The sequence below is a fragment of the Gymnogyps californianus genome, chromosome 8 (genome assembly GCF_018139145.2).
Source record: "Gymnogyps californianus isolate 813 chromosome 8, ASM1813914v2, whole genome shotgun sequence".
Classification (NCBI taxonomy): Eukaryota; Metazoa; Chordata; class Aves; order Accipitriformes; family Cathartidae; genus Gymnogyps; species Gymnogyps californianus.
In genome coordinates, this window is record NC_059478.1 from 19,930,854 (window position 1) to 19,942,949 (window position 12,096).

Below are 12,096 nucleotides of genomic sequence, written 5' to 3' on the forward strand. Positions count from 1 at the left end.
ATTTTTACAGTCTACATTCTTTTATAAAGTAGTCTTTGCTTTCTTCAGGATAAATTAGTGTCCTGACTGTCTTCAGTCCTTTATTTGGGATGCCTTCAAAGTGACTTCATGTGGTAAGAGTATTGCTTTTTCCACTAAGGAAAGGAAAGATGCAACTGCCAAATTATACAGTCTGGTTTGGGAAATACACCTTCTTCTTTTCCTGAGAATTGCCTTATTAGGCTTTGTGTAACAACAACAACAAAAAAAAAACCCAAACAAACCAACCCCCCAAAAAAAGAATTCCTAAATCCAACAGACCCTTGATATTTGTTATAAGTAAGTTAATGGTCAGAGTTGTTGGTTTTTTCGTAACTACAGATATTTAATGAAGAAGTTATTTACTCATCCTTATTGTATAAGATGATCCTGTTTCTAGAAGAGAAATAGCTGCAACAGACTCGGTTTACAGTAGATATTTTAATCTAAGAGATAATTAAGTAAATAAATCTTAATGAGGGTGAACCACACAAACAGAGTATCTCTTACTGGGTTCAGTAACACCTTGCGTGAATCTAGTTTAGACAGTTGCCTGTCTTTAATCACATGCATTTAATTTAATGGAATGAAAAAATAATGCTTTCTTAAACATCAATGTTAGGTCTTTTACATACTAATTTTCTTTTTTGCCTGTTAATATATTCAGAATGGCATGTGAACATTGTTTCAGAATAAGTTGTTGTAGAAGACTTTTTGGGATTTGAAGATATTGGTAGACACTGACAGAATATTTAGGTGCTTGGAAAATATAGTCTGGTTGGCCTTAAAAGCTTTGCAAAGCGCATTGCTTTCAGTGGACCATATCCTTCAAGGAGCTGGAGCACAGAGCAATACCAGACTGTATCCTGTAGCTTTCCTGTTGTAAAACTGCCACACCATACAGGGATGCGTATAGAATCAGTTGTAGCATTGTTTTTTATATCAGTAGTACTGGTGCAGCTCATGCTTCAATTACAAAGCCAAAAATATCAAAAGCATTTTTGTACCAGTTCCAACATCAAGGGGCTTCTTACTCTCTGTAGTGACATTGGCTGGGGCACATGAGAATACTGGCATGTTTGCCACTTAATTCTTGTGGACCACAGGGAAGAAAATCTGCTAAACAAGTATCAGAGGTTCTTCTCTACTAAATGCCATTGCTTTATGGTGGTGAACACTTATTTTGCTTTAACTGATCCAACGCAGTTGCTTCCCAGAAGGCTGGATGATGTTAGTAATTTTGGAGCACTTCCCTGTCTCAAGATCAGCTGGCAGAAATGAGAGTTATTTCCTTGGATGACTGAGTTCTCTGCTCAAAGAGAATTTTCTTTTGTAGTCTATTGTTTTTAAATAACTAAGGGTTAGATCACACTAGTAGGTCGCAGTAGTCACAGTAATAGATTTAGGAAGATTAAGTTTTTTGTTTTAGTGTGTGCAAATATGCCAACAGACTTTTAGAAAATTGTCTTGGAATTCAAAGAGTAATATAAATGTAATGGAACCAAATCTTTTTAAATGTAGCATTTATATTGGATTATTTATTTTCCTGTCATTAAAAATGTCTATTAGATACCTGTTCTGTCAGTGATTTTAAGATTATCAAAAACTGTTATATTTAAATACATTGCAGATAGCCTCAAATATTGATAGTGTTTTCCTTAATTTTTCATACCATCTTCTTAGGGCGCTTCCTTCTGCATTATCATTTGTGAATAACTTCATGTAAAACCAACAGAGCCTATAGTCTTTGCTTTCTGTTTTTCATACATAACTCAGTTGCTTTAAAAAGTCACTCCTATTAGTGTGGTGCATGGATCAGTTCTTTTTATCATCATATTACAACCACATTTCAAAAATACTACCTCATCTAGCAAAACAAATGTGCTAGAATTGGCATGTTTCAAGCATTATTTCCTCCTCTGCATTTTCTGCAAATGTTGAGAAGTGCAGGGTGGTTTATTTAAGATTCTCTAGTCTTACTTAGGAAGCAATTTCTTTTCACGTTTGTGTAGTACGTGGTATCCATGAGACAGGCATTAAGGATACAAATCCCTGGCTGAACTGCTGGCCTTGGCATGAGTTGGAACAGACCCCAAGCTGGCTTTAACCTATGCCAGCAGAAGATTGACAGTAGAATTCATTACTCCTCTCTAGCTCACAGCAGCTGGCACAAAAGCAGCTCTGCCAGCTCTACAAAAGCAGGGAGCTAGCTTACAATAGTCATTCTTCACTGCACAACTGTAGTCAGGCTCTGGCGACTTTTTACTGTTCAAGGGGAAATAGAATTTGGTCTGTAGTCTGTTTCTTAAACACAGCGCTCCTGTGTATTAATACTTGCTGCTGGTTTTTCCCAGAGTGTTGGATTTTGTTTTGTGGGTTTTTTTATTAAAACTTCAGCTTTTCTTACTGAATACTTTGTTACATTTTCTTGTAGGTCATTACAAGCTTTCCAGTTTTGTTACTGCAGCCATTTCAGTGTCATTTTTCACATGGTTCTTCTTTATCTGAACATCAGTCTCTGCTGACAAAAGCGATGCAGAGCAACAGATGCCAGGTTACGCAGTTTTTACTGTAAAAAATAGTCACTTTTCCTTCCTATCTACTTACGTTTTTCATTGAAATCCTGTATTACACAACATAGATGGAAAGCAGAAAACTAGTCTTTTCTGAGTATAAGTATGTATGGTCTGAATCTGTAGCATGCATAGCTAAATGTTTATGATGTCTGACTGCAGTTACTTGACCTTTGAGAATATTTTTGGGATGATTCCAAAAAAACCAGGAATTTGTCCATCTTACTATCTTGAGCAATCATTCATTTTTTTTCTTGAAAGGGATTCCTTTATGAACCAGTAGGCGCCTGTTTTTTAAAGTAACAATCCAGTGTTTTGTAACCCATGCTGAATTCTTTTGGATGAACTGTTTTATAATTAATGGTATTGCATTAGGGTTTCTGGAGTGTCCCAGCTAGAGAGTTGCTGAGACATCTATTGCACAAAGATTTATTTGAAATTATAGCCTCCGCTCCAAAATTCTGCTGTCTATATTGGAGCAGGTTAGATCCAGACCACTTACGGAGGAGGAATATGTGAGTAAGTTAAAGAAATGGAGGATGAGATAGCAGTAAAAGTTTTAGTGTTGGCTTCAGCCAGTGGTTTGTCCTGTCTAGTCATCTAGTGGTATTCTGTAAGCACCACAGGCAGACCTGAAGACCTGCATACCCTTCGTGCTTGCAAAGCAGGTAGGCAGACCCCAAATTCTAAAACATAAAGAAAACTGTACACGGTAGCCTCTTTTCTGCATCATAACTGGGCTTGAAGCCTGGGAGCAGCATGCCCAGTGTATGCACAGGCAGATTTTCTCTCCGAGGAAATGTATATCTAGGAAAGGCTGATTCAAGGACAAATCTTGCAGTTTGCTCCAGCCCACCATCTCTACTAGGGAGCAGAGAGGAACTTGTTTGTGTTTATGTGCTATGTAACATACGCATAGTATGGAAAATGCCTTCATGGAAGTCTGTGTACTGTGTAGCATACACATACAAGGCAGACTTGAAGGCAAGAAGAAAGGCCATGAAGTCCAAGAAAAGATTGCAGTTGGAAAAATCCTGTTGAATAATCTGTTGCCCCTCGGCTGGGGGAAGGAGCTGGTAAAAATGGGCTGTAGAGCAGAAATAACGTTCAAACTATTTGTCCTATTCCGGTCTAGCATAAGTGTTGTGAGATGTATCGAGGGGTTTAATTCAACTGTATCTGTCTGGGTTGCTGTTAAAATATTTTTCTGAAGGAAAAAGAGGATTTGCTGCTAGTTTCTTGGAAGAAAAAGACAGAGTGAGATGCTGACTTAAAGTTAGCCGAGTTTCTCAATTTTGGGGACCGGGCAGCATGGGGAGGTTGGAGTAAGAGGCTTCTAGGAGCAAAGACACAAACTCCTTTGCGGGCAGTTGAAGTGATAGGCTGAACTTGGAAGCTGCAGTGCTATGAAACATGGCAGCATAGCCATCAGCGTTTTCACAGAGGCGGAGTGGAGGAGAACCTCTTCATGTTGCAGTCAGGAAGGAGAAAACCTGTTATTTCCTCCTGATGCTGCCAAAGGGGAATCCCTCTGTTTTTTCTCTTTCTTGACGGAAATGAGCTAGGGCTGATTGTTTCAACCTCGCCAAGGAGGGAATTGACCTTCCTGCTTGTTTGCCAAGAAAATAATTTGTTTTCTTTATTTCATAGCTTTTCCTTTTCATTGTAAAGCATTAGTAACCCCTTAATGGAAGGTTTTTGGCACTGTGATTCCCATGCAAGTAAGTATAAATTTGTGGATATGTTTCCACCATTTAGTACAGAGTGTTAGAGGTATTCAGGCTTTCTCCATGTCAGCTAAATTTGGAAGTTAGATAGCAAGTTCTAGGGATCCGAAATTACAGAAGTATCCATTCTTCCTGTTCCTGAAGTGGAGGTTCATTAGATTAACCCAAGTGTAATAACAAAAGTATTGCCAATTTGCAAGGACTGATTTCTCATCAGTTTTACATTTCTGTTTATCAGTGTACTGCTTACTTATGTTAATTTAAGTTGTCAAATGAGATTTGACCTATTAGTTTTCTGAACTTGATGTATTAAGAGTTTTTCATTGCATCCTTTGGTATTCCCTGGTACACCCCCTACCTCTACAGTCATTTACAGTAATGTTTCATGAGGCTGCATAACAGAGTACTGTAATTAAAGTGGGCTTATGACATTCGCTTTTTCTCCATGATCGTGCCAGTATTTTATTAATGGTACAAGTTACATATTTTGACTTCCCTGCGTTTTTGGGGAACCACCCACAGCTTTCACTTGTACTAAAGATGCCACTAATATCTTTTCAGTTTTTGAAACTTCAGGCATTCATCTTCAGTAGTCAACCCACTCTCCTTTTAATAGCTTTTCCCTTGTGAAATTTCATAGTCCCTTTAGGCCTTCTGGCTATCATTAACTCATTTGGCTGTTTTGTTTCTTTATCTCAGTCATATAGTAGCCTTACACGATTGTGGTATACCCTTTTTTGGTATGTCTGCTCTATACCACTTAAAGATTTGTAAACCTTGAGCTTTTGAGCAGTTTGTAAAGCTGCCTGGCTTTGCAAAGTAAGTAAATTCCTGTATGTGTAAAGGACTGTTGCCGTGATGCACTTGAATTATAGCATCTTTACTTGCTGCTGGATTTTGTTACTTCTTTTCATTATGTCTTATGAGATGGGGAAACTATTTGCTTTCTTGAAATCCAGTATCACTTTACTTCTGTATTCTTTGAACCAAATTCTACCGAATCCAAGAAACTGACATTTGCTAGTTTCACATTTTCCTTCTGTTTTGCCGTACTTTCTCCCATAACTAAAAGATGCGGAATGGTTTGTACTTCATTTAATCTTTAGATCATTATTGTGCATCCTGAATCCTTTTACCACATCACTCTTAATGCTCAGTCCACTAAATTGTTGCAGCAGATGCCTTATCTGCTTTACGGGTTTTGCCATCAATTGATATATTTTTCCATGATTGTCATTAAACAACTTTTACTGTGTTTTTCTCTTTGTGCAATTGCCTCATTCTCAAGAGGTTTAAACAAGGACAGCCTTTGTGCTTCTACGGTGACATACTTGTAGTCTTACTTTGCTTCTCTCTTCTTTCCATTAACTGTTTTGTATATTTTCTAGAGTAAAAGTGAACAAACCATTAAATCTTTCTGGACGCCTGCTATTGTGCCAGATAATTTAGGTGACAATTGGTGTTCCTGCTGTCTTCACCTGGGTATTTTTTTTTTCTTCCAAGATGTTTTAACTCCCTGGAATATGTTTGTAAGAAGAGAGTTTTTGTGGTTTGGTTTTGGGGGGGTTTTTTGCCCATTTTACACTTTAGTTTTCAGCAGTTCTTAGATTTCCCTAGTGGAAGGGCCTCTTACGGCCCATAAAAGAAAGGAGACCACGGATTGTTACAGCTTGTCTTAATACGGTCTTTGTTTGACGATGATCTATGGCCAAAATATGGCAAGGAAAAGGAACAGCTTCGTGGTTTTCTTGTTATTTGGAGTGCCTTTATGTATTCTGTGTATGTAGGTATAGTTAGGAGATGGTGATAATGTCTGAGATGCTTTCTTGATATGCTGGCAGCTTTTCTTCCTGTGCTTTTTTGGTTGGTTCCTACCAACCATTGTGGGCCAAATGGTTGATAAGAGGAGGTTTCTTGTCGTAATTTTCCTTTTTTCAGAAGAAGGACATCTGTGATGGACGTGTTACTTAGGATGGGGATCTGACTTGAAAAGGGATTGGCCAGGCATCTGGTCTGTATTGGTACAGGTTGAGCTATGCAGGCATCGACAGTATGGATGAGAGGTTAGTGAACATTTGTTGAGGCAAATTATGGAGGTCCTAGACCAGGAGAAAAACCATAGACCAAGAGTGGAAGGAGGAGCTAGCAGGTTTTAAAATATTTCTGTAAACTGTAGTATAATTTTTTTTCATATTAAAATATTAACTCGAACTTGGTTCCCATCCCGCTTCCTTAAAAGGGTGTTCAAGCAGAGTAGTCTTTCATATTGTTCAACTGTTAATAAGAATTAGTTACAAAGGAAGTGTTATGGCAAGTCATTTCCTTTTTTTGTTTCTAAGGTCTCTGCTTTTTTGCTCGTTGAATTTTCTAATTCTTTTTCACACATACAGACTAACAAAATTCACTGCATTCCAGATTTTTAGAATGTCAGAATTCTAGTGACAAAGTTAAATATAAAAATCGCACATTATTTCAATACATTGTGTTTGCTTTCTGCCATGTAACTTCCCTTCCATACCTAATTCAAGAGTGCATTTCACTACTTCCATGTTCACCAAATCATAACCACACGAAGAGGTTATTCACCACTTAGGAATGAAAGTCCATCTGTTAGTTATTATCTTTGCTGTGCTGCAGCACTTCAGAATGAGTGCTTGGGAGAGACTTTAAATGCTGTACCCATTCTTTGCTCTCTTCTAGGCAAATGCACATACCTAGCAAGTGCTACCCTCTTTTGTCTGGGGGAGGGGAGTGGGGGGAATCTTCATTCTTCCCATAAGTTAGCAGAAGTTTGATTGTGGCTTTTTAGGACTAGGCCCAAAATAGATAGCATGATTTATTGTATCTGAATTATGCCAAGTAAATACCTCGATGTTTCCACTCAGTTCTAGGAAGAAAAATCATCTTTGTTTAAAATATACGCAAGGGTTTTAGTTGATCTCTCACAGGAAAATTATGAACGTCACTATACAACTATGTATTTTAGTAATATTTACAATTATTTAGATGGTTAAAACTTGTTTGTTCTCTTTTCAGTGTCTAGAGGACTAAACTAAAGAAATAACATCGTCACAATTTATCTTTAATTCCAGATTGCAGATTTTTCTTTATTATTATTAAAATCAAAGTTCCTGTAGATGACATTCAGGAAAACCTGATCAGCAGGGAATTTCCTGCTGTCTGAATTCATGGAGACAAGTTACGCCACTGCGATGATAGCCACAGGCTCCATTTGAGGGGAGCTTGTTGTGATGCAGTGACCTAATACGGCATTCCTGCCTGTGGGAGACAGATTAGGAGACTGAATTGTTGAATTCCTGGAAGGTGGTGGAATAACTATAGATAGTGAAACTAGCCTTTGCAGAAACTCGTAGATGCTATCAGAAATGCAGAGCCACATTAATTTCAGCGTTTTGTGAAAGGTAACAAAGCCATTCGTAGAGCGAATGTAACAGTTTGTATGGGAACTGATGTGGGATTGCTGAATCTTGTTAAATTTTCTCAATTGTCACAATTTTTGTAGGCTTTTAAACTGCCTGCTGGCAGGCAAATTTTATTTAATTTTTGTCCTTTAAAAAGCAGTTATTGTTATTTCATTCCAGCTAAAATGAAAAGCTGTTGTCTGCCAAGATTGTCTCTTTGTGGTCCTTATAAATGGAGTCATCTTATTAAGAAGAAATCCAGGCCTATTTCTTGCTTCGTGACATGGGCATAAAGCCTTGCTTGGGGCAAGAAAATAATCAGGAAAGTGTATTATTAGATGGTGGGTGTTGGACAAGGAGGCTGAAGGAATGTATGGAAGGGAGAGAGAAAATATGTGGGAAGTAAATACCAGGGAGGAAAGAAGATTGAGAGAGAAGAGTGCAAAGAGAAGTCCCACTGAACACAGGGATCGGGAAGCCGTAGCACAGACAATTTGTATGAACTGGGCAGTGGGAGAAAAGAGAAAGCAGGGGGAGGGTTTAAAAGAAACATGTGAAGATGGGGTGTTAAGGCAATGGTTCTGTCAGAGTGGTCGGTTCGTTTGGAGCCAGGCTTATCTTCAAATCCATCCTGTCATGAAGGGCTAAAGGAGCTTGTTTAGGATGACAGCCTCCGTTAAGTTGGTTCCTGCAACTGGCCCTGGACTGGGAGAGTCCGAGTGAAAGGACAGACTTACGCTGGTTGTCATTCATTTTAGTGGGTTGTCACTTGAAATGCACAGTGAAGGAAGGGCCTGACGAAGGTTGCAGCTCGTTATGGGTTCTTACTGAGCAGGCTGTGCAGTCCCAGTGATACAGGACAAGTAGGTAAAAGTGGTGATAAAAGAATATCTGGTAATATCTGATTACCAGGTTCTCCCTGCTCCATCTCCTACCTGTGGTGAGACCACTTCCCTGCAAATACATGGGAGGACCTGCATTCCAGTGTTACCCTACATCCTTAGCTCATCCTGGTGAATAATCAGTACAGGAAGTTACAAGGCTTGTAAAAATGCCATTTCATTGCGTTTTTCATTTTTCTCCAAACAAGTCTAGCCTCTTAATAAGTAAAAATTGAAGTTGTGTGTGTATATAGGCTTCTGGAAAAGCCTTACAGGACAGTCTTCTTTTGCTCATAGGTCTGTGTTGTTCATCCTCTGATGTATGACTTTGTTCTAGTTCTGGGATAAAATTGGGAAGGTTTTTATCATGACAAAGTCTTTCAGAGAGAACCTGAAAAATCAGTCTTGCTCAGGAGCCATCCTGTATTAGACTTTGGAATTGAGTGACAAGTATTAATTTTCTTTTGAGATCTTTTAAGCGTGCACAGTCAAGGAAGAGGTTGGCAAGTGGATTAGCAGAAAACCTCAACTTGCACTTGTGTATAAAGTAGGGAATGTGGTAGACTGAGGTCTTTTGGATAGCATAGACAATAACAGCAAAGTTTAAAAAAGAGAAGCATTAAGCTCTTTTTGTTATATTCTCCCTGAAGTTTACAGCCCACATTATGCACTAAAAATTTAGATGTTTTCTCTGTCACTGTCAACCAGTAAAATTTACTTTAAAAACCCAAAAAAGATAAAGCTCTCACTCGGTGATCTAACACTTCAGTAATTTACTATCATAAAATAGTTTTAAGTACAAATGTTTTATCTTATGCCAAGCTGGAGGCTAAAGATGTTTTGTCTAAAACATGAGATAATGGAAAGTGTATTGTGGCATGTGAATTACTTTAGCCTCTTGGTGGTAAATGTTTGCTTAACCAGAAAAGAATGTGTTGAGGTCCTTGCCAAAGGAAAGGTATTGCCATACTTTGCATTTAGAGTACTGTAAATAAAGCAGTAAATATGTTTCTGTTCATGTGTGTTAATCCACAAGTTATGAATGCATTCATTCAACAAGAAATGTAATATACTGTTATCCCTTTTAAACGGTTTCAGTAAGAAGAGGTCATAATTACTTTGGGTTGAGAGAAACATGAAACCAAATATTTTCATGATGATTGAAGTTGAATATGAGAGAGAAATAGTTTTTGCTCAAACTATTCCCTTAAATCCCAAGAACTCAAATCCTATTTTACCTTCAATATTCTTCTTGTGTGTTGACTCCTCTGATGTACTGTTCTTAATCACACATTACTGTAAATCATAAAGTATATCATTTCCTTCACCCATCCAGTGTTGTTTTTGGCAAAAGAAAACCCAACTGCATAATATATTAGTGATCAGAGGAGGTGCAGCAGCTATGAGAAATACTTCACTTATTGCCTACAGTGTATTTTGGTTTTGAACTTCATTTGCCTTTAACTGATACAATAGCTTAGTAGTAATTTAATAATGCTGATTACAGAAAGAATTGCATAACTCAGATTGCAGTGTAATAATATCAGAGCATCTGTTGGATGCCGCAGTTATAGCAAGTGAAAGCAACAGGATTTCTTTTCAGAGGGCTTTGAAATATCCCTTCCTTTCCCCAAAATCCCACGTCCAGGTTTCCAGTTAGAGAGCTGGGAGAGAATATTACAGTTCTAGGAAATAATTGTGGAGAAGATGCTCAGTTTACTTTTTATTACTGTGACATCACTTGTTACGTACCTGGCTTCACCCTCCAGGGTGAAGGGGAGCCCTTTTCTGGGAAAGGACTGCGCATCCAAGTCATGCGCCTCTTGTAGCACACACATGTGGGGATTTCTACAGGGAGTTTCTCGCAGATTGTGCTGTAAGCAGAGATTTGCTTAGGCATAAACGGGGATATTGTACCATCTTTTAGAAATTATTGCCCCAACGTTCTGGGTATCAGAGCCCTTACGTCTACAAAAACAGAGCTCTAAGTGCTTCCAGTATACTTCTGCTTTAGTAGTTGTTCAGATATGCTTTTTATTTCATCTTCCCAGTAATTCACTGGTAATTCATAAGCAAACGTGATAAATAAGGTACATTACTAACCATGTAAATTAAACCTGTAGTGTTAAAGCCCATAAGTAGAACATTAAGTGTTATTTTTAATTTAGAATCTGATTTTGGTAAATATATCCATTTTGATAACCCTATGTCCATATCGGATTTTGGTAAAGATATTAAGAACTCAAAACATTTCAGCCCTTAGAAAAATTTGACTTTGATTCTCCTCTTGTTCTTATGCTTAGATGTTAGGAGGGTTTGAAAAAAATTATGTAGTTGGATAGTAAGACTGGATATGTAATTTGAATCATAAGATAGTTCTTCTGAACATGATATCATCTGAAAATCCTGTGAATTGCCAGAAAGCTTTGCCTTTTTTTTTTTTTTTGCCCCCCCCCCCCCCCCCCCCCCCCCCCCCCCCCCCCCCCCCTTTTTTTTTTTGCACGCCTTTTTTCCCCCCTGGAAAGTGTACATTATGTCCTTGGTAGTATTAAAATCCAAAATAAACTTCCCTGTTATTTTTAAGGTACAATGAACTGGATGCCAGTAGAAGCCTCCTAGACAATTTGAAAGGCAAAGTAATAATTGAGTATCCAACGTTATTTGTGGTCTTGAAAACATTGAAGAATGACATGGTGGTTCTTGGCCAAGGTAAGCATATATTTATTTCCTGTTATGCTATACTTAGGTATTTTAGTTAAATAAACAATAATTAAGGATACACCTATTAATAATGCCAGGAGTGTGCAGTATGTCTTGTATTTCCCTCTGAATCTAAAAGATTGGTATAAAAAAGCTGTTACGAATGCTCTGTCTTAAAACTGCTGGCTGATGGCTCACGTCCATAAGCTGTATTGTATGTGTTTTTCCTAACTTTGTTTACTGGTGCTTGATTGTTTTTTTGTATATTTTTAGCCACTAAGGTAAAACAACTGTTCAGACTTGTGCTAAATTTTGTATATAGCGAAGTTTGACAGAGTAGATTATTTCTAAAAAGTCAAGCTGTCTGGGGAAGATGAGTTTTAAGTAAGCCTCCTAAGCATACAAAGGAATCATTCTCTGTTATTTCCTAGCATAACTCCTAACATTGGACAGATAATTCTGAATTACAGGATAGTTATTAGAAATCGTAATGGCAAAGTAGCTTTTCAGGTGGGTTAAAAGCACAATGTTATCTTTTGAAAAGTACTTAGTTGAGGGAAAACTTTCATCTTAGAGTTAACTTAGAGGAGAGTCCAGGTCTAGCAGGAATTTGTATTTTAGTTTTGAAGTTAATTTCCATCCTTCTCCCCAGTATAAAGGCTTTGTGTCCCAGCTTCGCTTTCTGCAGCTGCTGATACAGGGAATCAGTTGCCTTGTCTCTTAGTCCCCCAGCTAGTCTCCTTAGTTGCCAAATTCCATACTTTTCAGTGATGGG

The 12,096-nt window shown here is 38.0% G+C and overlaps 1 protein-coding gene across 1 annotated transcript in view; it reads left to right on the forward strand.

Moving 5' to 3' along the window:
• The window catches only part of ZNHIT6 (zinc finger HIT-type containing 6), a 36,386-nt gene that overhangs the window by 20,624 nt on the left and 3,666 nt on the right, over nucleotides 1-12,096 (forward strand). Inside the window, exon 9 of the mRNA XM_050901021.1 lies at nucleotides 11,206-11,330. Within this exon, the coding sequence (XP_050756978.1) occupies nucleotides 11,206-11,330 (125 nt within the window). The remainder of the gene's footprint in view (nucleotides 1-11,205; nucleotides 11,331-12,096) is intronic.